We start from the raw sequence: 25,671 nt of genomic DNA on the forward strand, positions 1-25,671 counted from the left end.
AAAGGTGCGTTGAGAGCGGAGTACCGTTTTAACACACCCTTTCGATAAAAGCGGGGTTTTCTCGAAAGGGTGCGTCGACTAGTCTTTCGCATCAGTCGTTTAAAATGAGGATCTGGGACAGAAGGTAATAGTTGCCAATTTAAGTATATCGAAAATGTATTAAATAAAATAGAATGGTTGTTGTTGTTGTTTTAGTTTTAAGGGCGTGTGTCATTCAATTATGAATATTTACGCCTTCTCGATTACAGAGTGGTCTCTTTCGTTATTACTGTGTTGATGGGGGAGACAGAGAGAAGGAAAAAAGGGAAAGGGAAAGGGAAGATAAAAGGAAAGAAAGAAGAATAAGAAGAAAAGAGGAAACGGGGGGGGGGCGAAGGGCTCTTGCCTCCCCCTCCCGCCAAAAAATAAATAAGAGAGGGAGAGGGAAGGGAGAGGGAAAGAAAATATAAAAGGAAAGAAAGAAGAGAAAAAAAGAATAAGAAAAGGGAGGGAAACGGGGGCGAAGGGCTCTTGCCTCCTCCTCCCCCCCCCCCCCCCCCCCCGCCAAAAAAAAAATAAGAGAGAGAGAGATTGGAAGCGAAAGGAAAGAGAAGATAAAAGGAAAGAAAGAAGAGGAAAAAGGAAAGAAGAAAAGATGGAAACGGGGGCGAAGGGCTCTTGCCCTCCCCCCCCCCCCCCCCCCCCCCCCCCCGCCAAAAATAAATAAGAGAGAGAGAGAGAGAGAGAGAGAGAGAGAGAGAGAGAGAGAGAGAGAGAAGGGAGAGGGAAAGAAAATATAAAAGGAAAGAAAGAAGAGGAAGAAGAAGAAAAGATGGAAACGGGGAAGGGCGGAGGACTCTTGCCTCCCCCCCCCCCCCCCCCCCACCTCCCGCCAAAAAAATAAATCAGAGAGAGAGAGAGAGAAGGGAAAGGGAAAGAAAATATAAAAGGAAAGAAAGAAGAGGAATAAGAAGGAAAGAAAGAAACGTGGGAAGGGCGAAGGGCTCTTGCCTCCTCCCTCCCCACCCCCCTCCCGCCAAAAAAATAAATAAGAGAGAGAGAGAGAGAAGGGAGAGGGTAAGAAAATCTAAACGGAAAGAAAGAAGAGGAAAAAGAATAAGAAAAGAGGGAAACGGGGGCGAAGGGCTCTTGCCTCCTCCCTCCCCCCCCCCCCCGCCAAAAAATAAATAAGAGAGAGAGAGAGAGAGAAGGAAAAGGGAAAGAGAAGAAAAAGGAAAGAAAGAAGAGGAAGAAGAATTTGTGTCCTGCCAGTGTCACAAATAGATATAAAAAATATGCTCATCTGACGATAATTTGATGTATAAAACCCCTCACCTTCTTGGGGCTCCGCCCCTTGGATCCAACACCAGTTTGTGTCCTGCCAGTGTCACAAATAGATATAAAAATATGCTCATCTGATTGTTATTTATTGCCCAAAACCCCTGAGCTTCCGGGGCTCCACCCCCTTGACCCCACGCCAATTCGTGACCCCTGTGTCACAAATGAGGTATAAAATAATAATAATTTAATGTACAAAACTCCTGAGCTTCTGGGGCTCCGCCCCCTGGACCCAACACCAAATTGTGTCCTGCCCCTGTCACAAATAAGGTATAAAATTATGCTCATCCGACATTAATTTTGATGTTTAATACCCCTGAGCTTCTGAGGGCTCCGCCCTGTGAAAAAAACGTGTAAAAAAACACGTTAATTTTACCGTTTTGGGGGAGATAGGCCCCCCCCCCCTCCCTGGCGTTCAAGGGGGGGGGGTACAATTTTCAAATGTTTGAGGGCCCCAAAAAAGATTAGTGCTCTCTAGTAATTTCGCGACTACTCCGGAACCGCGGCAGATATAAAGTTTTTCTTTCATGACTTTTTTCTTTCGAGTCTTACGCATCTTTTGAATCATTTTTTTGTTGAAAATTGGACGTATAGTTGCGGAGTCACGTGACCTTTTGTTTTTGCATGTCAGCCCTAAAATCGCTTATTTTGTAATTTATTTACTAAACATATGGAAATACCATTTATTCTTTTAAAAAAGAGAAAACATTGGTTATTTGGTTTTGTTTTCAAGTTAATGTGATTGTTTTGGGGTCAAAATAGTTGAATTGTGGTTAGAAATGAAATAAAACAACAAAACAATATAATACATAAATACAAATTATCAAAACAAGAGATAACATAGGGATAAACTGGCTCTTCCAACTTTGTTGTCGTATTATTATTCTAACGAATATTATGTAGTGAAAAAGAACGCTTGAATATGAATTATATATGATTTGTTTGCATAAATTACCATAAATATGCAAATGAGTGAATTTTTCAAAAAATTGAAATTACCATAGTTTTTTATACACTTCACTTGACATGCATGCACATTTTCGCGGCGATCGGCTGTGAAACGGCCGAGATCTTAGGGGGGACCCCCCCCCCCACCCTCAAGTCTACTCCAATCACATTGAAAAAAAGAATGACTTAAATCATCTCTATCATCATTATACCGCTACAGTATTCATGTTTTTAATATTATTTATTATCCTTCCATTGAACAAGTTCATGGAGAAAATACTTATCTCTCTGCAACATTAAAAAAGAATCTTCATTAATATGTCTTAATTTGTATTGATAGCCTTGTGGTCACCAACAGTGGCGTAGGTAGGGGCGTCTCCAAAGGGGGGGTGTGGGGGTGCGACACCCCCCCCCCCCCCCCACCTGTCAGGATATTGTCGGTAAAATTGCGCTGCCGTCGGGAAAAAGAGAAAAGGTGGAGGGGAAAAAAGAGAGGGAAAGGAAAAAGAAAAAGAAAGAAAGAGAAAAACGAAAAAGAGGGAGAATAGGAAGGGGAGGCAAGAGCCCTTTGCCCCCGTTTCCCTCTTTTCTTCTTCTTCCTCTTCTTTCTTTCCTTTTATCTTCTCTTTCCCTTTCCTTCTCTCTCTCTCTCTTATTTATTTTTGGCGGGGGGGGGGAGGAGGCAACAGCCCTTCGCCCCCGTTTCCCTCTTTTCTTCTTATTCTTCTTCCTCTTCTTTCTTTCCTTTTATATTCTCTTTCCCTTTCCCTTTCCCTTCTCTCTCTCTCTCTTATTTATATTTTTGGCGGGGGGAGGTCAAGAGCCCTTCGCCCCCGTTTCCCTCTTCTCTTCTTATTCTTCTTCCTCTTCTTTCTTTCCTTTTATATTCTCTTTCCCTTTCCCTTTCCCTTCTCTCTCTCTCTCTCTCTCTCTCTATTTATATTTTGGCGGGGAGGGCAAGAGCCCTTCGCCCCCGTTTCCCTCTTTTCTTCTTCTTCCTCTTCTTTCTTTCCTTTTATCTTCTCTTTCCCTTTCCCTTCTCTCTCTCTCTCTCTCTCTTATTTATTTTTTTGGCGGGGGGGGGGCAAGAGCCCTTCGCCCCCGTTTCCTTCTACTTCCTCTTCTTTCTTTCCTTTTATCTTCTCTTTCCCTTTCCCTTCTCTCTCTTATTTATTTTTTGGCGGGGGGGAGGGAAGAGGCAAGAGCCCTTCGCCCCCGTTTCCCTCTTTTCTTATTCTTTTTTCTCTTCTTTCTTTCCTTTTATATTTTCTTTCCCTCTCCTTCCCTCTCCCTCTCTTATTTATTTTTTTGGCGGGAGGGGGAGGCAAGAGCCCTTCGCCCCCCCCCCCCCCGTTTCCCTCTTTTCTTCTTATTCTTCTTTCTTTCCTTTTATCTTCCCTTTCCCTTTCCCTTTTTCCTTCTCTCTGTCTCCCCCATCAACACAGTAATAACGAAAGAGACCACTCTGTAATCGAGAAGGCGTAATATTCATAATTGAATGACACACGCCCTTAAAACTAAAACAACAACAACAACCATTCTATTTTATTTAATACATTTTCGATATACTTAAATTGGCAACTATTACCTTCTGTCCCAGATCCTCATTTTAAACGACTGATGCGAAAGACTAGTCGACGCACCCTTTCGAGAAAAGCCCCCCCCCCCCCCCCGCTTTTATCGAAAGGGTGTGTTAAAACGGTACTCCGCTCTCAACGCACCCTTTCGAGAAAAGCCCCCCCCCCCCCCTCTTTATCGAATGGGTGCGTTGAGCACACCACACCGCGCCGCACCTCACCGCACCCTTTTGATGAAAGCCAAGAATAAGGATGACGTCGATATATGAAATCAATTCAAATTATTGTATTTCTCATGCAAAACATAATACAATGAGTAAGTAAATACAAATAATATACAATGAAACAAGACAAATATATAATTAATGGCACGAGAAAGGAGGAACTAAATGGAAGCAGAGCCTCTCTCTCTCTCTCTCTCTCTCTCTCTCTCTCTCTCTCTCTCTCTCTCCTCTCTCTTTATATCTTTCTATATATATCTCTCTCTCTATATAGAGCTAGAGAGAGAGAGAGAGAGAGATCTCATTCATCAGTTTTCCCGCTCTCATCAGTCACCCTATCTCTCTCCCTCTCCTTTTCTCAACCTCCGTCTCTCTCTCTCTCTCTCTCTCTCTCTCTCTCTCTCTCTTTCTCTCTCCTTCTTTCCCACTGTCTCTCTTTCTCTTTCTCTCTCTTTCTCTCCCTCTCTCTCTCTCTCTCTCTCTCTCTCTTTCCTCCAATATATATTTATATTCCTTACCTTCTCTATAATAAGACTTCTCACCTTTTCCATTACATTCGGATTGATTTTCCTTCACACACTTGAAATGAATAATACTCCAAATTAATCAGGTTTTTAATGAAGAGAGGTTGTTATAGTTTATTTATTCTATTTGTTATACTGACACATCTCACTCGGCGACGGGTTAATCTTATATGCATTCAATAATAAATAAGACCCCCTCCCTCTCCCCCCCCCCCCCCACACACACCCTCCCACCTCAGTGATTAGGTGAGAGTGTGAACATATTTACAAGAAGTGCTAGAGCAGTAAAAGACACTTTATTCTGTGCACTTGGGATTTATTATTCTCTTAATGTTAGTTTGTTTTTTATTTAATTGAGATTGCTCTTTTCAATGAACTTTGGATAGAGTTTGTTGAGAGCCGTGCAAAAGGCATAATTCTTAGACAAATTATATCAGTTGACGCCCTCTGACTCATGGCAAACAGTTATTGATTTTTTGATTATTTTTTTTCCTCATAGAGATGCCCTCTGCAGAAAAGCTACACGCTAGCATGCAGATCATATTGAAAGATTTCCGAGTTATAAGCCAATCCAACTCTTGTAATGATTTGTAATGGAGGCGGGAAATCAAAGAAACATAGTATTGGCAAAAGTTTGAAATAAATCGGAACAATAATAACAACACTTATTAATGTTTGAAATATGAGATCACTACATAGCTATATATGCCAATCTCAAATTGGCAATTTTGTTAGTGGATTGTGACGTGGTGTCGGATATCTCTCCCGTTTGTCGTGTACAAAAATATCACTAATTTCTGTTTCTATCCCAAGTATTAATAATATTATTATAGGTCCTCTAAAATGAAAAGACCATTCAAAGTCATACAGTTTGAGAAAAAAATTGACATTTTGATAAATTTCTTTGTGTTGGAACAAATGGGAAACTTGTCCGCCACTACATCACGTGGACATTACCGTTTCAGCCAATTTGAAGAGCCCATACCTATTGTGACTTTAAATTAGAACTATTTAACAATGTATTCAAATTTAGGCATGTTTCCCCCTGAACACTTAGTTATTAACTATTTGATTCACCGCCTAGTCATAGTGGCATCTCTGTTGTACTACAATGCTGTTACTTCAACTGTTTTGTACTACAATGCTCTTATCTTATTTTATTTTATTTTGTTGAACATTTTGCAAGATTGCAAATGTACAACAAAATAAAATAAAATCAATAATAATAATACTTTAATATGAATGTGATAAGACGATGAAATTGTTTGATTTAAAAGAAATGATTTAAATACAAAATAATAATCATTGCATCTCTATAATATAGGCCTAGTTGGAATCCACTCTGCAAACATTATCGGTTGTTATGTCTGGAAAGCCTCTGGCAAGCCTATTAAGTCCGTAGGGAACTTTTCTTTAAAAAAAAAATATGCATAAAATTATAAATCAGGTCTAATGTGTGGTGAAGAATAACTACTGGTACACTGTATCGTAATTCGGTTATCTTTATACTTATATAATATATACATGTTTTTATGCTCATACTGTCGGTTTAACAAAACTACAATATTCTTACTCCGACTGTTTAACACAACAATGCTCTTACTTCAAGACATTGTTTTGTACTGCAATGCTCTTAATGACAGCGGGTGTGTTAGCTTTCTATTGGGTATACTTCTTAGTCTTCAAATATAACACTTCGCTGTCTGAGACTCATTCTGTCTGGTTTCTTTCGGAGGGAGACTTTCTTTTCGAGTCCAATCTGCTGTCGCTTAAAGAATCCCATCTAAAAGAGGGATAATGAAAGCGAGAAACGAATTGAAAAAGCTGGAGATAGAGAGATAGAATACACCATCTCTAAATACTAACCATCTCTTTTCAAGGCTACAAATCATCACCAAAGATTGTTTTAATAGGTTCATTTACACTGTGATACCTGAAGCGTTATATCTTTTTAATGTTCATTCTTCTCAATAGATTTAAAATTGGGGGGGATACTATTACTTTTTTTTAACGGGCAAACTACTCTTTAAGAAAGCGGAAAAATCAGACAAGCAGGGTGGTGAAAGCTTAAAGAGAAGGTTGAGTTCTGGAAAGAGATGAAAAATAATTTGTGAGCGTTATCATTGTATTGTGCAAGTGTGGAAGAACATCAGATAAAAAATCTTCCCTGAAAAGAATGGCTTTTCAAATGCCTTAATATTCTAAATAGGGCATGTCAAATCATAAAAATCGGAACGGATTTTTATGTCATATGTTCGTGTAGTCCCATATACATTTTCTGTGTACAGTGCTTGTAACTTCACCAAGACTGGGCCAAATGTCTTAACATTTTGATGATTCCAGAACCTTGCGGTACACATCAATACTTATATGCTAGATGATCAACCTTATCTGATCGATTCCATTACTTTTCTTTTACAATGCAATTGCACGACCAGAAATCAACTTTATCTTTAAACATAATTGGTCAATAAAATAAGAAAAATATTTATGACCACTATAGTATTTGAAGGATAGGAACTTCAAATTGGCTGAATCGGTGATGTCATTGTGTAATGCATTCCGAATTTGCTCCAACAACAATCAAATATAAAAGTGTCTTTTTTTCTTCTTCAAACTGTATGTCACAGAAAGGTCTTTCCTTTGTAGAGAACCTGTTTATACAACATGCTATTCATAGCATATTTTGAGTAGTGCCCATAGCTCTATTATTTAAGGTCCGATTTATATCAAACTTTCGACATTGTGTTTCACTTATTTTATTGCTTTTATAAAGATGGATTAAGTTTAAAGGTTGGATTGCCCTTTAACCATTCCGATATACAAACGAAAGCATTATCCCCCGACTGTATAAAAATAATCATTTTGAGTGGCAGGGAAGAGCTGCACCCTCCGGGGGGGGGGTACTCACATATTAAGACATACGGGGGTGTGCCGTACTAATGGGTAACTTTTTCACAAAAATCCCTAAACATGGGTCCCACTTTTAACAAAAATACCATTAAAAATGGGTCCTTTTTTCGAAACTTCAAATAAAGGAAAAACACCCGAAAACACCGAAAATTAGAATAATGTGTCTTTTTCGAGAAAAATGCCACAGAATGACCCCTAATAGTGGGTAAGGGTTTCGGGGCTTGAGCGACACACCCCGTCCCCCCAAAAAAAATCAGAGCTTCCCCCCGGGAGCTGCACAAATCGCCTGGATAACTTATATCATTCATGAGATAATTCAAAGAGAGGGGGACACGTACTTTATAGAGTATAGCATTAGCACCAGCTAGAATTACCACGCCCATCAAACATGCCCCGATGATCATCCAGATACTCCTCTGGGGGATTGTAGTGGGCTGGTAGGGGTTCAAATCGGTACCATCTTCCACCAGTACTTGCTGCAAAGCAACAATCTTAGTAGTTGCCTACAACAATGAAAACATATTAACGGGTATATTTATCAAGAATAGTAATATCCAGAACATGTACACGCGCATGTCCACTGTTATAGGAGCCTTAATGCTAATCCCCTGTGAATTGAACACCAATATCGAATGACTTCCCCGTCATCCTTTCCACTTAAAATTTTGTTTCCATTGTTACACATATACATGTGACAAGAGGGGCTTATGTCTACGTTTGACATAAATCAAGATAAATAATTCAAATACCGACATTTATTAGTGTTATGCTTGTTCGTTCGGATATTTCCAATACATACAAATAGAGACACCGAGTTCTTACAGAAAAAAGTTATACCTTAACGAATATAACATAATGAATTCATAACTCACTTATGTAATTTGACAATGAGAAGGAAAAAACTTTTAAAAAAAACGTTCTTGGTATTACCGTAGCTGTTAATGTGATATTCTCTGGCAGTTGAACATGGTAGTCGCTGCCATGCACTATGACTTCTGCATTAGAAACGAGGGCGACACTTGCGGTGATGTTTAACTGAAAATATAAATAACAGAGAGTCACAGAAGAAAACAAATGGTGCAAAATTATCATATAGAAAAGACACCAAAGCCTAAATTAAAACAAAATCATACGATAAATGTTGTTACCATGGTTACAGGAGAATTTATTAATTAGCGTTGAATTACACTGATAACATTCAGTTAAACATTTGCTATATCCCTACCTCAGCACTCAGTTTGAGAAATTGATCAATATGAAAACGTGACGTCACAACGATTGCTGCACTATCCCGGAAGGAAGTTTTTCTTGTTCCCACTGTATCGAGGTGGCATGTTATCTCATAGCAACCATTTCCGCTTTGACAATCTATGGCGGGAAGATCTCCGTCAAAAGCTATGTAATCGTAATCGTTTAGAGTCGGGTTGTTCGTGACACCGATGTCGGTACGTCGCTTCCGACGTCGTGCTGGTGCTCGACCGAACGATGGCTGAGAAGGACCTTGTGTTGAAGACGATGTAGATAATGGGTGCTCGTATGGAGATGAAGGGGAGACTGGTGACTGAATATTGACATCATCAATAGAAGCAGGAGTCGAAAACAACTGTAAGGAAATGGAAGAAAGAAAAAACCAACGCAATTGGTATAATTTAATTCGCTTAAATAACACTTAAACATTACATACGTTATAACCATGAACCAGAAAAAAGACTCAAATTAAGTCACAGTTTCTGATGACTCCGCCAACAATCGAAAGATGGCCTAGGACAAGCCTTCCCGTGGACCAAGCGAATATCTGCCATCCGGTTCAAGTGAGGCATTGCCCGCTTGGTCCTGTCTAAATCGCCTTCAGAGTGGAACACGAAGATGGAAAGCCCTCGTGCATACATAGGGCTACAGTAAATATGGAGGGACTATGTGCGACTGTGGGGATGATTAGAAGATGAGACACATTTTAGTCTGCCCCTCCTCCCTGAACCCTGTACCCCCCCCCCCCACCCCCCAATAAAAAAGACCTAGATAGAGGGTTCCAACGCCGAGGCCAGATCCTGCGTTCTACACTTGACTGGTCTTGTGTAAGGGACTCGATATGAAGAATAGCATAGGAGCAAAGAGACTGGACACAATTCTACTTTATTATAGCGTTATTGTTCATTATGAAAAAAAGTACCCCGATCTCGTTCAAAAATACATATAGACTACTATTTTTTGTAGTATGTGTTTGGATATTTTGTATATACGATTAAGTGTTTTGGTCATGTACAATGTGTTAAACACTTGTGTATATATCTATTTATTTTGAGTTTGAAGAGAGAAAAATCTAAGTCATAGCAAACACTCAATACTTATACAATATTTGACGTGTTTGAAAAACCTTGTCAGAATATAATAATATAATCTAATATAATAGAAATTATTGCATTCAAATCAGACTATTTTACTTCGATCACATATACATTCATACAGAATGGATAGAAAAGGTGGATTTATATACCTTGTCCAGTTCCTATTTTGATTTATATTCCATCTAGTTGCTTGTTATTACCTTGTCCATTTCACATTTATCTCCACCCTCAACCTCCGCGTCGATCAGTTCTATGACGTTACGATCGCTGGTCGAGTCCGAGATTGAATGTGGAAAATGAATCAACACGGCTGTTCGTCCGATGTTACTCGGTCCTCTATTACTGAGCTATTACAAATGACAATTGTTTTAAAGGTGCATGAATGGAACAAATGACACATATTTAAACTTCTCTTAAAGTAATTTGACCATGGGAAGATGAATATGCAATATGCCCTCATAACTGTTACTCTATTTATATTGATGTACATTCAATTATGATTTTTAAGTAATCTTTTTTTTTTTTTAATCCAAAGGTCCAATTTTATTAAATTACAACAAAATCACATTTGCCGATCATGCATTGAGTACTTTGCAGGACATTAGCATAATCACGATTATGACCCTTTGAATATTTTTCCCATTTTTCTTGTACTTTGCCGAATTATAATTATATGAGCGTCTAGAATGTTAACATACAACAAATCGATGAAAGATGTTGGGTTCGTCATCTAGTACTGTTGCATTATCTTCTTGGTAGTCCTGCAAGTCATATAGCAGATATTCACTTTCAGAGGCCCTGGAGAAAAGAAATGTCAACATTTGGTTTTAAATTCATACTTTTGAGAATGATCTGTTCGTGATAATTTATCACACTTTACAAATAAAGACAATCATATGTTTAGGGTATTTTTCTTACGAAAATTGTCATTATCATATCACTTTTTACCACTTGATGCAATGGGTCTATTATTTGGGAGGGGGTCGTTTCTTTTAATTAAATATTTGTGTCACTACGTTGACGGTTTCACCATGGTAGTCTTGAAAAGGATTGTTGAGTTTAAAGGGGTGGAAAGTAAAAATGTAGTGAGGGAGAAGACTTTCTTTCGGTTTCTTCCTGTTGAGTTGCTTGAAATTGTTGTGAGAGAGGTAGAAAGACTTAGGAGAGAGGGATATTCTTTCGGGTGGGGAGTACTCAACAGGACTGGTAAACCAAATTATGAATGCAGAGAGAGAGAAAAAGAGAGACAGACAAAAAAACAGAGACAGACAGAGACAGGGTGGCTCGACGTTTCGAACAGGTTGACCATATTGACTGTCCTACCATGTAGTAGGTCCATGGTTCTACGCACGAAAGAATATACCCCTCTCTCCTACTTTGCTCTTCCTCCCTTCCAATCTCAAGTAGTCCTCTACAGGACAACGCAAGGCGAAAGAATCTTCCCCTCACTCTGTCTTCACTTTCTATCCCCTTTCAAACACAACAGTCCTGTTTAGAACTATCACCATGGTGAGACCTAATGAATGGTATACACTGATTTGTGAGGTTTTGCTTACCCTTCGAAGCTGAGATCGGAGTGAATGGTGATATTCACGTTTACAGAAACCTTGTTGTCGCTTGCATTACTATCATTGTGTGCGCTATATGAAGATAACAATATTAATGAAATATACAAAAGCAAAATGAAATGTTATAACTGATGATGTTTATTATAATCATTATTATTATTGCTATCATTATCATTGTCAGTATTATTATATTAAAAGAGATCATGCTTCTCACGTATTTAATTTCGATGGATAAGATATTTCAACTTATAATTAAGGTACTTCGTCCGTGGTACGATCGTTGGATATTCGTGTTTTCAGGTTGCACGAAGTTTCATGAATAAACAAGGCCTAATTCCCGAAGGGCCGGGTGTAAATTTGTTAAATACACCATTCTTATCGCCAAGGTGTCGGGTCCAGTTTTTACCCCACACTTTCTGAAAAACTCATAACAAATTTACGAAACCTCGAGTCTTGACCCGACACTTTTTTATACGAGAAAAATATTCACTAGAGATCGTAAAAAGGCAAGCGATCAATATTTTACCATTGTCTGATTGTATGGGCATGTTTTCACAAATGTTCATGTATTATATAAGATTAACTTTATCTCAAGGACCATCTTTGAAAAATGTGTTTAATTACATTCAGTGAATATGTATGGTTGTATGATTTCATGAAAGGTGTATCGCGACAACCCGACCCAAAGCGAAGACTAGATGGAACGAAGTAATTTAGCCACTTAAAGGAAATTTTTACATAATTCAGGGTGTGGAATAAAACATAGAATCTAAATTCCTCCATATTAACACTTCCATGAATGCAGGGCAAAATAATCGTTGTGTCGAGACAGGCGCGGATCCAGGATTTCTTAGGGGGGCCAAAATTTGAAATCAATTTGAAATTTAGTACGGTGCTAAAATTTGAAAATCGTGCCGGCCAATATTTCGCTGAGTCGGGGGGGGGGGGTAGTGAGCATAATTTTGTTGGGAGCCCTCGAAAATTTGAAATATCGCATCCCCCCCCCCCCTCTCCCCCTGGATCCGCCACTGTGTCGAGATATGTTTTAAAAAAACGAGTCACTAGAATGTCTCCACAATGATTTTGAAATTACATGTATAGTTAAAATGCGTTTTGATAATTTACTTCTGTGCCTTCTTCTGCTACATGTTTTGCAAAGAGAGAATTATAATTATTTGAATGGAATTTATCTCCTATACTGAATTCAAGTAAAAAAAAAAAAAAAAAAATAAACAATACCTTGAAGCCTCCAATATGAATGACACGTTGCTGAAATCACCTTTGACGTCATCGGTTGCAAACACGAGTTGCATGACGATCTTAATCATGAACAAAAACAAAGACAATGAGAAGATTATTAAAATATTTTGATGAAAGAACTGTATCATATTCGTATTACAAATGTCTGTTACAGTAATGAGAAATTCCCTTAGAAGTCATACTTATATGATCACACAGACTAAAAAAAAAAAAAAACAGCTCTCAATCCACCCATCCTATCTCATACTCGTTTTTCATTTTTCAGAGACGCATCGGCAAGAGTTCTGAAGAAGAAAGATGAAAATTGCAATTACTATATTTAAGACTCATTTCTAAAATGGTCCTGTATGAATCACAGTATCTCTCATTATGAAATTGGTTTTGAAATATGTGAGGTTTGGCAAGGGGAAATAAGCGCGGAAAACCCGAAAATCCTGAACGTTCTACATGAGCTTCAAGTTGGCATAAAATGTAAGCACATATAGTTCAATAAAATCCAATTCAAATAATGTTATTTCCAAAATTCAATCAAAACATGAAAAATGATTACATAAAATTAATATCAAATGACATTCGCAACATTATATAGAAAATGACACTTATTTGTAATTATACAATATTAAATGTCCATAAGTGAAAAACTCATTTATATAAGAATACAAAATATATTGATGAGCATAATATTTTTATAAATTAAGTCGAATTTTAATGGAAATTGAGAAATCCATTATAAAGCAGTGCTTGTATTTGTGTGAATTAATCTAGAAAGATAAATGGAAAGAAGGAAGGAAGAAACAAATTTAAGGTAAAAGAAAATAAATACATGCACTGCTCAGAATTATGACTTACCAATTTGTCTGTGTTCTCGCAATCTCATTCATAAACAAAACAAGCATATATAGTCACCAATCTTTCTGTGTTATCATAGTCTTACCTAGATACAACAATCATAGATAGTTACCTATCTTTCTATGATCTCATAATCTCACGTACCTGTTCATAGGCTAGCATCGGATTTCCAAGATCACAAACTAAATCCTTTTTACCAGTCTTCTTGTCACACGTGATGAGGTGCTTGTTCTATAATATGAATGATATGAGGACTCATTGAGCCAATGTACGGTTGCCATTCACTAGAACATTCAAATATGGATTATGGATCACTGCATGTAATTTTGATACTATGAGTATAATTAATGTTTATCTCGACTGTTATTTGATTCTCAATTATCCACAACTTTTGGTCGACTGTGCTTGACGTATCAATTTAGAAATATATGTAGTAGCTGGCTCTAACATACATGTTTCCTTGGAAATGGAAATATGGAACGACTGTTTCTCTTCCCGGTTTCTCTCACGAAACGCTATTCTTACCTTTGTTAATTGAATGACCTGCACGAAATGAAAGGTGTCTGGTTGTGTGAAATTCAGTACACTCTCGTAAGCATCTTCTCCATTATTAGATATAGAAACGAGGAGACGAATCACTGCTGATGATCCTACCACCATCTCAGACGTATCTCTTAACAATTAATAATAGTGGAAATCCCATATTATAAACGACTACACAATATCAAAAATGTTGGTAGCTTAAAACTAGATTGGCTTAGGATAAGGAATTTTAAAAGATGTTATGGATAACAATGGCAAGCATTAAAAGGAAGGAATACATTTTAAAAATCTTGAAAGGCCATTTAGTTGAGATGTACTTTATAGGTGTAAAGATCTCATCTATATCACTCAAAGCTAGTTTAAATGGCACTCGTATGTTATGTAAACATTATAATATTAGCTTATCACTTCACTTTCAAACTAATGAAAAGAAACAAAATTGCATGTGTGAAGATTGTGCATTCACTATGTTCTTCATCAAAGCGAATAAATTTCAAGACACCCGAGTATATATTATACCGATAGCCCGTGAGACCAATGGTTCTTATTAACCTGGGCCTTAGAACTAGTTTTACAAGGCCCAGGGGTTGCCCTTGACAACTAAGACATATTGTAATCCTTTAATGAAAAGTTAATGTACAATTGTTTAACAATATTTTTCAAAATTAAGATTGACAAAACAAGGAACTTTAAAAACTTACGATGATGCCAAGATAGCGAGGTCTGGTACACATATTACACTGTTGCAGTCATACAGGAAAGGAATCTAGTAGAGATTGATATCATGTAATCATTTTATGGTTTGTTTGTTGCTGTTTATTAACTACGAAAATGATGGGGCATCCATCTAGACTCTGCGTTATGACACTGACATTAGGGTTATAGCAAATTGTATAAATTCCATTACAATGGCGAGGAAGAACACATCTAAAAGAAAACGAACCAATGAATGTTAAAATGAACAAAAAAGAAGCGCTGATATCCGAGCTACATGTACTACTCTATCTTTGTTTTCGTCTTAGGCAAGATAGAGCACTAATATGCAAAGCAGAGCTCTTTTTCACTAACATTATTGTAACATTGTTTTATCCAGCCCGAAACCTCACCCCAAAGAACAAGTGTAGATGTTCTGAACAATTTGTGGAAAGAGATAGAATCAGTGAATTGTGTGGCGGATGGGGCTTACTATTCGTAGTATAATGAGATTGTATCACATTGTAATGATCATCACTCGATGGTCTTGATGAACAGTTATCCAACCCTCTTCAGTGTCGAATCATTCTCTTGTTATCATTTTTAAAATAATCTTTGGTCCACATCTGCTGAGAACAACCTAGATGTTACTTACTGACAGTTCTTTACGTGGCTCAATCTCAGAGTCCAGAACAGGCGCAAGTTCATCATCATGACTGTCCTGGTCGCTAACAATCTCATATTCAACTATGAACGTAATCGGTGTTAGCTTGTCACGGATAGAGTTCTGTGGGAGACAAAATATCGCAATAGTTAGTGGGATGGTATATGACGATAGAGGGGAGAGATAGTCTATCCATAGATCTACACCATATACACGGAGAGGGGAGAGCGGGAGAGTGAGAAAAGGAGGGGAAGAGAAAAGAGAGAAAGAGAGCAAGGGCTATGGCTATGTGGATAAAATTTTATAAAAGTAATAAAATTGTAAACATTTAATGCACCCACTTCCAGAGAAACCTCATGAGCATCAATGCCGCTTCGACCCGAGGGCCTGTAATTATTATCCACCCAGCAGTTGCCATGTATCAATTTACACATGGGTGGAGAGAGTCGCAAATGTGGATTAATGTCAAGCCAAATGACCTTAGTGTCGGATTTGGATTCGGACCCTCAACCCTCAACCTCTCGTGGGTGCTGGAGCATAGGCACACAACCACTGCTCGAATGTGTTCTTTCTCATTCATATGAAAGCTCATAATTCCGGAGCAGTGCATGTGTAATTCATCTTTTTTTTCCTTTTTCTTTCTTTCTTTCATCCTTTCCTCTCTTCTTTCTCGAGTAATCCGCACAAATACAAGCATTGTTTTTTAGTGGATTACTCAATTTCCTTTAAAATTCGACATAATTTACAAAAATATTATGCTCATACCTATCTGAAAATGCCTCTATTACTTATCGAAATTTAATATTGTGTAATCACAATTTGGTTTCATTTTCTATGCTACGTTGTAAATGTCATTTGATATCAATTTTATATAAGCATTTTGTTCATGTTTGGATATAAAACTATCTAAATCAGATTGAGAGTCAAGTGAAAGAACATCTCCACACAAGTCAAGTAACAGATATGGTCAAAGTGAGGTGGTACAGGAAGGGATCATTTAACAATGTTAAATCTGAGATATACGGCCCTACGTGTTATCAGTGTCTGTGATACGGTGTAATATTGAAGCCCTAAAAAAATTGCGCTTCAAAATGATCAAGAAGTGCCTCAAAAAAGTTTAAAAAAATCTTTGAGTGACCGGTTTTACCATACTCGGTTTCCCCAATAGACTGTAGTGTTATGAAAACCATCAGACGAACGGTTTTCAAAATTTGTAATTCCAATCATAAATATCTTGATAATCAGACAGGCGCTCAGCTTGTAAAAGTCATGGGGTTCCTGACTGACCTAAAGGTTTATAATTATCATTGCATCATGAGCTAAATCAAGAATTTTATTTCAGAATCTGAGACAAAGTTACCGGATCCCTGGAACGGTCTGAACTCCACCCGTCAATTACTTATCTCAAATATTGACCAAAACATTTCAAATGCTTTGTCACTGCATCAGTTTGTCTTCGTATACTGTCTCCTTCATTTTGCCGATTGTGATTATTTAAGTTAACATAAATTTTTGCATTTGAAAATTTCCCATGGACTTGCGTGTTGTAGGGGCAAAAATCGAAAGGGGTTTTCGTGCCCGTGAAGTATATGTAAGGGAGGGGACTCGTTCGAAGGTGCCCGTGCATTGAGCCACCAGCGGTTCTCGGTTGTTCCCTGCCCGAGACACGGGCGAGGTCGGACCGGGATCTTGGTGGCCTGGTTATCCTCGGAGGAACACTGGTCCACCATCGATTCTCGGCCGTGTCTCGGGCAGGGACAGCCGAGAATCGATGGTGGACCAGTATTCTTCCGAGGATAACCAATCCAGCGGGACACCGGGTCCCTCTTCGGCCGTGTCTCTGGCAAGGGACAACCGGGAACCGCTGGTGGAATTCTTCCGAGGATAACCAGTCCAGCGGGACTCGGGGTCCCTCTTCGGCCGGGTCTCTGACAGGGGACAGCCGAGAATCGATGGTGGACCAGTATTTTTCCGAGGATAACCAATCCACCAGGACTCCGGGTCCCACCTCGGCCGTGTCTCTCGTAGGGGACAGCCGAGAATCTATGGTGCACCAGTATTCTTCCGAGCTAACCAGGCCATCAAGACCCCGGTCCGACCTCGCCCGTGTCTCTGGCAGGGGACAACCGAGAACTGCTGGAGGCTCAATGCACAGGAACCTTCGAACGAGTCCCCTCCCTTACAACCCCCTTCGATTTTTGCCCCTACAACACGCAAGACTATAGGAAATTTTCCTTGAAACCCGAAAGTCAAGGCGTCCCCCTTCGCCCGTGTCCGCCGCATGGGACAACCGAGAAGCGATGGTCTGAACTCCACCCGTCAAATATGATCGAAACATTTCAAATGCTTTATCACTGCATCAGTTAACATAATTGTCTTAGTATATCACTGTATACTGACTCCTTCATGTTGCCGATTGTGATTATTTAAGTTAACATAATTTTGCATTTTAAAATTAGCATGGTCACATTCGTATCAGGTTCGAAAGCAAAACTATCATGCTTAATAATGTTAATATTAACGCTAAAATAAAAACGCCACGCTCCAAACCGAAAAGGCATATTGTATTATTTAGATTAATGTCTTTTATTTTTTTCATTTTTTTTAAAACTTTGCAAGAGTATTCTGGAGGACGTGATGTGAGGAAGAGAACATTTTGTTTTCTTATAAAATATAATTATAAAACGAAAAAGTAATTTAAAATGTCTTGAATTCAGTAAATATAAGACTAGGATTGGTTACTAGGATGTAGACCGTTCCATTTTGTAATTTTACCGGGAAGAGTACTATCACTTCGGTGACTTCACAATACTTACTCTTTTAAGGCGAGTACGGGGAAGAATAGTATCACTCCCTATTACTTACCCTTATGTAACCAGTGTGGTGAGTACAGAGAGTGGTATCCTTTGAAAGTTTCAATATTTGGCTGAGAGAGTCTGCATTCCCGTCTGGTAATAAGAATAAAGATCTTGGCAGAGTCTGTGTGATAGATGAGAGCGTATATGATACATCTAAAGGGAATAAAGACAAAGAGACAGGAACATATTTAACATTAAAATGTTCAAGAAAAGATGTTTGAGTCGGTGTTCTTGGTCGAATAAGAAGGGTTCTATTACAATATATATTAGAGAAAACAAAGGAGTGATAATAATCATGAAAGGTGAAGAATATGTCATAGAAGCAGAAAGGGGAAAAGAGAGGGAGAGAGAGGGGGAGAGAGAGAGAGAGAAAGAGAGAGAGAGAGGGGGGAGGGAGATAGTGGGGACGGACGGACGGAATAGAATGCTAGCCTTGTTGAAGGGTTTAAGAATTATTAATTCAGAAAGGAATTGTGTTGATATGATGTTACGAAGGATACTAGGAGTAATAGTAAGAGAAAGGAGAAGAAACAAGGAAATAAATAAACTGAAGGTAAGTTAGGTAACTATACATCTTGAAGAAGGTTATGGAGATGACATTGAGATGGTTTGGGCATTCAGAGAAGGCTGAAGAGGGGAAACCAGCAAAGGATATTATGACGCGAACAGTGGAATGAAGCAGAAGGGGAAGGCCGAAAACTCGATGGAAGGATTACATTGAAAAAAATAGAAGTGAACTAAATCTGACAGCGGCTCAAACAGAGGAGAGAGGAAATGGACGATTCGGACAATCAACCCCTGCTATTGGTTCATGGAATAATAATAATAGTAATAGTAATAGTAGTAGTAGTATTAGTTTTAGTATTAGTAATAGAAGTAGTAGTAGTGGTAGTAATAGTAGTAGTAGTAGTAGTAGTAGTAGTAGTAGTAGTAGTAGTAGTCGTAGAAGAAGCAGCTATTGTCGTTATTATAAACTTACTCAGGTGTTCAGGTAAGGCCACTCCAGTGAACAGCATGCAGAGAGATAAACGGAAGCTACAATCAAAATATAAAATGAAATCAAAAGTGTTGACAATTCAAATAGAATGAAATCGATATTGTTATCAATGTTTGTTGTCAAAAGCTGCTCTTCAAATTTAATACAACATGTACAATGACATCTTAATCAATAATATCTGCCCATTAACAACTGAATGCTAGTAGCTTTTCCACGTTCATGCCAAATTTGTCCCTGCGCACGTATATGTATGAAAGGAATGGTCAACCGAAGGTTTGGTTGAGGGCTCTCCTTTCCAATTACACACACTAACACTATCATGATGAGATGATGAATGTAACTCCTGACCCCTATTCATCACAAACTGGGTCAAATCTTGATTTGTTTTATGTAAATGGCCAGTGTTCGGTCATCTTTGATCGCATATTGATGAGCAGCGTGAGTCTATTGTATTAAGGAATTGCCGATTACCATGCCAATATAGTTATTTCAGAATTATACTTATATCATAATATTGGGAATGACAATTGGTCTCTTTTTACTGATTCAGAATTACCATAAGCTTACCTCGCGACTTTTGACCCGTCTGCTAGAAGAAGATTGTGCTCATCTACGTCGATGCCCTCACTTTCATTCAAGGTCAAAGTGACATTGAGATCAACTACAGGACGAGACCTTGTATGGAAAAATTCATTAAAAAAATTAACATACAACTAAGTAGGTTCGCAATTTTTGTTCTACAAAATATTTATTTATAAAAATCACAGGCTTCACAGAATGACTTGTTTTTTTAAATCGTGCAAGCAACGATGGGTGGACAATGCATAATCATAGAGACATAACCCACGGGGAGCCCCCCCCCCCCCCCCACCCTCCGGTTACCAGTAGTCCAGTAGGTCTTAAGTATGATGTAGTTTCTTTTCCTGATTAGAACAATATAGTTGGAGTGATGCATATCTTGTTGATTTCCACTATTCCTGAAAATCAAGGCTTTTATGATTACAGACACCTTTTTTTTCTTTGTGCAAACAATCTAGAGCTTGATTTTTGCAGAAAAAGTGAGTCAATGCTCTCTGGCAGACCTTGTTTTAATAATCAAACATGTACAGATAATATTAAAGGTCAATATTTACCTGAAAAGCACCACTGTAGATGATAAATACGAGCCTACCACCAGATCTGATAGACAGAAAAGAAAACAATAAGAAGTCTCGCTTAAAAGTGTAAGTTTTTAAAGAAATTTCTTATTAAATGTTCTTTAACTTGGTTTCGTGTGAAACCTCTTGGATTTAAATGAATGGTATACTGTAAAACACTGACAACTGAAATAGAATATTAAGAATAGATTTAAAACGGAGTTTCAGTGTCATTCCTGTGTTTTAGACTACTTTCCAATGAAATGAATATTTATCTTTCAATGAAATAGACGTAAAGACAATGAATTTCACCAGGCTGAAGAAATCTAATTTCACTTGATGCAAACATTCGTCGAATGAAGAAATTGAATAGTTGGTATGATTTACCTGGATATGTATTATTATCCACGTCTAGACCACCAGCAAGAGAGAATCCAAATGACGTCATCCTCATACCAAACTCAGATGGGGTGATATGCTATAAGATCGGTTACAAAGACACTTCAAAGTGAAACTGTAATGAAGATGATTGCTAAAAACACATCTTTTGAGCGGCACCTCTATGTAGCTGCAAAAGTGTTATAGAAAATCAGTATTTTTTCTCTCTCTTTCTTTTTTGTTGGTGTTCTTGCCGAACAATTGAATATACGTAATACTGTACAATTTATCTAAATGAAACCGAATTGGCCAAACTAAATTACACTCAATTCAATTAAGTATTTTTTTTTATCATCCATTATTTTGTGTACACGCATGACAAACACAAAATGATAGTGACCCTTTCCTAGACCCCACCCCCCCCCCCCCCCAAAAAAAAAAGAGTCTGCGAATCCATAATCGTTGTCAAAAGAAAACAAATACATATTGGGGAGGGGTGGGGACTATGGAAAATGATCTGCAAACTTGACGTCAATTTTAATTTAAACCCTCTCCTTATTCAAAACGTTTCATGAGGTGCGCCTACAAAGCAACATCAATCGTAGATTAGCCTACGCTTTACAATGAAAGAACAAACCTGAGAAGGAGTTGGTGATAGACCACGTGACCCAGTACTTAAGAAGATACTGACTCGACCCTGTTTTTCTTCTCCGAAATATGGTGCCGAGACTGCTAGATCTGTTGGAGGGAAGAGCGGAATAATCATGATAATGGTGCTTAGGTTATGAGATGTGCTGAAACGAAAAACCATAATGTGACATGGTGAAAGAACGTCAAATATGGTAATAAGCTTTTAAGATGTATGTGCAGTCTAATATAACTATTAAACATATTATTTTCATCACGTTCATTTTCATTAATTATTTTGTATGCCGATTCTATTTTCAGTCAAACTTATTTGAGGTAAATTTGCTCTAATTTCATCCTCATACGATGTATTTGTGAGTTCATATTGTTACTTATTCTTAAAATAAATAACACTGTCTTGATGGAGAACATAAAATCTGAATACATGTTCTTTGTTAAAATTAGATGCAATTAAAAGAGATGAATAGGCCTACCTGTATAGCCATCTCTGTTGATATCATCAACGGTTGTCATGGCAAACCCGAATCTTCCACCAGGCCACTCCCCACTGATCGTATGAGATACTGGAAACTGACCCTGAGCAAAAAATGAGTAGTATGGAAAAGATCAGTGGACAAAACAGAGCAATAAAATAATTACGTCAAACTCATCTTGTCTTTCATTAAAATCAATATCATTATGATATATTGAGTATACGAAATGAATATTATTATAGATATAACAAAAATAATAATATATGACATGACTACCCCGGGTCGAATGTTGCAAATGCAGATTAATGCCGAGCCAAACAACATTAGAGTTGCGGCAGGCACTCGAACCCCGTACCTTATTGTTTTAGCCACTAGACCAAAACACCTTTCTTTTATTCGCATTAACGTTAAACATGTGGTTTGAAACCGTCAACATTATGAACATTGCGTTTTCAACGTATTTCTTGTGTATTTATATCTAACAGTCAATTGAAAAAAGCAAGATAACGGTATTGTTATAATTTATGATTATTACATTTATTCTGTAGCGCCAGACCATCAAATTATTTATAATATGATAATAATGTATTATTACATTTTTACCAAACATGTAGGATACCAAGCTAAGAATCAATGGTATATGTTTTCTCTTATTGATATAATTCATATCGACATAAACATATCTGTACCTGTCCATCATTATAATAGATGTGAATCCTTCCCACCTCCCAGCCGTCAGAGATTGGCATGTTATAAGCAGTGTACATCGGGGCAGAGATAACTATGTCATCGAACCTTTCAGATCAATTAGGCGATTTTAAAAATGAAAAATGTTTTATGCACTTTAAGAGGGTATACAACACACACTATCCATTTCTAAAATATATCGATTTTGATCTTGAAACTAATAATAAACTAATATGATTAACACTGCATATGGCTCAAGTGTTTCCACCTGCATGCGGTTTTTTTTTTCTGCTGTGGATGTTGACATGCAGCACCTTTACGAAGTGAAGATTAATGTATACAATTTACGGTAAAATCAGTCAAAACAAACGGCTTTTCAGCGAGTCTGTGCACATTTTAAAAAGGAAGTGAAATTAACACAATAACATTGACGAACAGATATACAATGTAGAACAGCACATTTGAACATCTAATAACATATACTGAAGAAAAAAATTACCAAAAGTTAATAAAAATCTAATCATACTCATCAAATTATGTGTACCCAGTCCCCCCCCCCCCCCCCCCCCCACCGTTTATTCGGAAAGAGTGGTTTGATAACACCAAATAATTTCTTAACGTATGTGATGAAGATCAACAAATAAAATAAATTTCATGTGATGACATACCCGTCGCCGTTGAAGTCCGCAACGACCAAGGAATGTCCGAAGTATGAGCCGATTTGATGTCCATTAATAGTTAGGTAGCGATTTAGGGTTCTGTCGTAAAACTCAACCTTAGAAAGAACAACTCTGACATTTTAATTGTATAACATTATACCCCAGTGACAATTAATTGCTTCATGATCAGTTATTGGCATTCGTCGATTTCCAAACTGTAACCCCCTGACAAAACCCGATACCGAATACCCTATATTTCTCACCCTTAACTTATGTTTTACACCCATCGCGACCAAGACTTTATCCCAGATCCTTTTCACGAAATGAAGCCGGGGCAAATGTCGCCGGAGATCAAGGAGATAACGGATTATCCATTTACATTTTTAACGTGTTTTTCCCTCGACATAGTGTTACAGTGCCTAACCGCAAGTAATTACTCCCGGAAATCATACCTGGACGTGAACCATAAAATGAGTGATATTTTCTTTTCACTGATAATGCAATTAATCTAGTTGAGATGAGTCGAAATGAAGGAAACCAACCAATCCACGATGATTAACTGTACCACGTGGTATCCCCGTCACATACTCTACTAACCAATCCACGATGATTGACTGTACCACGTGGTATCCCCGTCACATACTCTACTAACCAATCCACGATGATTAACTGTACCACGTGGTATCCCCGTCACATACTCTACTAACCAATCCACGATGATTGACTGTACCACGTGGTATCCCCGTCACATACTCTACTAACCAATCCACGATGATTAACTGTACCACGTGGTATCCCCGTCACATACTCTACTAACCAATCCACGATGATTGACTGTACCACGTGGTATCCCCGTCACATACTCTACTAACCAATCCACGATGATTAACTGTACCACGTGGTATCCCCGTCACATACTCTACTAACCAATCCACGATGATTGACTGTACCAGTGGCGGATCCAGGGGGGGGCCGAAACGGCCGCGGCCCCCCCCCCCCTATTGGCGGCGCAAAAAAAGAGGAAAAAAAAAGAAAGGAGAAGAGAAGAAAAAAAGGAGAAGAGAAAAGAAAGGAGAAGAGAAAAGAAAAGAGAAGAGAAAAGAAAGAAGAGAGAGAGAGAGAACCCCCCCCCCCCACCTCACTCCCACTCCGGGGTCGGAGGGACCGATTTTGTGTTCCCAAAATTTCCGATAAAGGGTTACTTTTCACGCAACAAAGTCCGGCCGTAATACACACAAATCCGGCCCGCACTGACTTTACACACACCGAAGATAAAGGGGTGCTTTCAAACTAAGAGAGGGAACATACATGCGCGTACCCTAGATAACACTGAGTGGGTGGGGGGGGGGTGGGACCGTGGGAAGGGGAAGAGAAAAGTCGGGTGAGAAAGGGGGAAAGACAAGGAAATGGCGCTAAGTGACAGTAACGACGAATAAGGGAAAAACTGTAATCGGGAGATTTGGGGTCATTCCAGAAGGCTTGGGAAACGTTATTGAATAGACGGGGCTGGGCCGGCCGCATAAAATCTCGAGCCAGGGATTCAAAGTTAAACGTTACAAACAGCCCCTGCTTTTTGAAAAAAATTGAAAAGGGCACAATATTTGGGATGTCTTTCATATACTAAACAGTCAAATTTTGAATTAACGGTAGGGCCGCTTCACAACTCTTATTTTGCCCTTCATTTGGATTCAGCTCATACCAACTCGCTTGTGCTTATATTTGAACTCATGTTGGTAGTGATAATGGACAGCGGCGGCGATCCTGGGCCCGATAGAGAGACACGTCCCCCCGGAAATTTAGATATTTAGCTAGAAAGAAATATACATGTAGCGGAAAGAACGTACATGTTGGACTAAAGGATTTTCTAGAATGCATAATTACAGCATTCTACATTGCAAAATCTCGCTTGGTCGCTACGCCCCGGCCCTCGCCCGATAACACAAAACTAAGATATGACGCTCCCGGTCGCGATTATTTCATGGTTGGTGTATAAATAGATCTTTTTTCCCCTTTCATTTCTATTGACCTAATTGTATGCTATCAAAATCATGATTGTTTCATTTTCCCTTTAAATCATCTTCTTTCTCTAATAATTTAATGAAACGTCAAAACTTCCGCGCTTCACGCGGGAGAGGGAAGGGTGGACTCAATTCAGACAAGGATTAAGAGTCGAGAACGGTACTCTTTCTCTAATCATTTAATGAAACGTCAAACCTACCGCGCTTCGCGCGGGAGAGGGGGGGGGAACTCAATTCAGACAATGATTAAGAATCGAGAACGGTACAACGAATCGTCTTCTTTCTCTAATAATTTAATGAAACGTCAAAGCTTCCGCGCTTCGCGCGGGAGAGGGAAGGGTGGACTCAATTCAGGCAAGGATTAAGAGTCGAGAACGGTACTCTTTCTCTAATGA

At 38.5% G+C, this 25,671-nt stretch overlaps 1 protein-coding gene across 1 annotated transcript; it reads right to left on the minus strand.

Annotated features, from left to right (window-relative positions):
• Positions 1-5,824: 5,824 nt before the first annotated feature.
• On the minus strand, positions 5,825-24,203 carry LOC100891086 (integrin alpha-V). Its single transcript, XM_030980242.1, has 22 exons — positions 24,186-24,203; positions 23,268-23,374; positions 22,602-22,707; positions 21,913-22,015; positions 21,429-21,529; positions 20,801-20,891; positions 20,411-20,456; positions 19,845-19,952; positions 19,260-19,315; positions 18,288-18,433; positions 15,414-15,545; positions 14,767-14,831; positions 14,048-14,195; positions 13,667-13,753; positions 12,653-12,732; positions 11,402-11,485; positions 10,544-10,643; positions 10,046-10,192; positions 8,726-9,103; positions 8,431-8,535; positions 7,839-8,003; positions 5,825-6,370 (listed from the first exon to the last, which is right to left on the minus strand). The coding sequence occupies exons 3-22, from the start codon at positions 22,677-22,679 to the stop codon at positions 6,263-6,265; spliced, it is 2,328 nt and encodes a 775-aa protein (XP_030836102.1). The 5' UTR covers positions 22,680-22,707; positions 23,268-23,374; positions 24,186-24,203; the 3' UTR covers positions 5,825-6,262.
• Positions 24,204-25,671: the final 1,468 nt, after the last annotated feature.

This window comes from Strongylocentrotus purpuratus, unplaced genomic scaffold, assembly GCF_000002235.5.
Source record: "Strongylocentrotus purpuratus isolate Spur 01 unplaced genomic scaffold, Spur_5.0 spur5_scaffold_11, whole genome shotgun sequence".
NCBI lineage: Eukaryota > Metazoa > Echinodermata > Echinoidea > Camarodonta > Strongylocentrotidae > Strongylocentrotus > Strongylocentrotus purpuratus.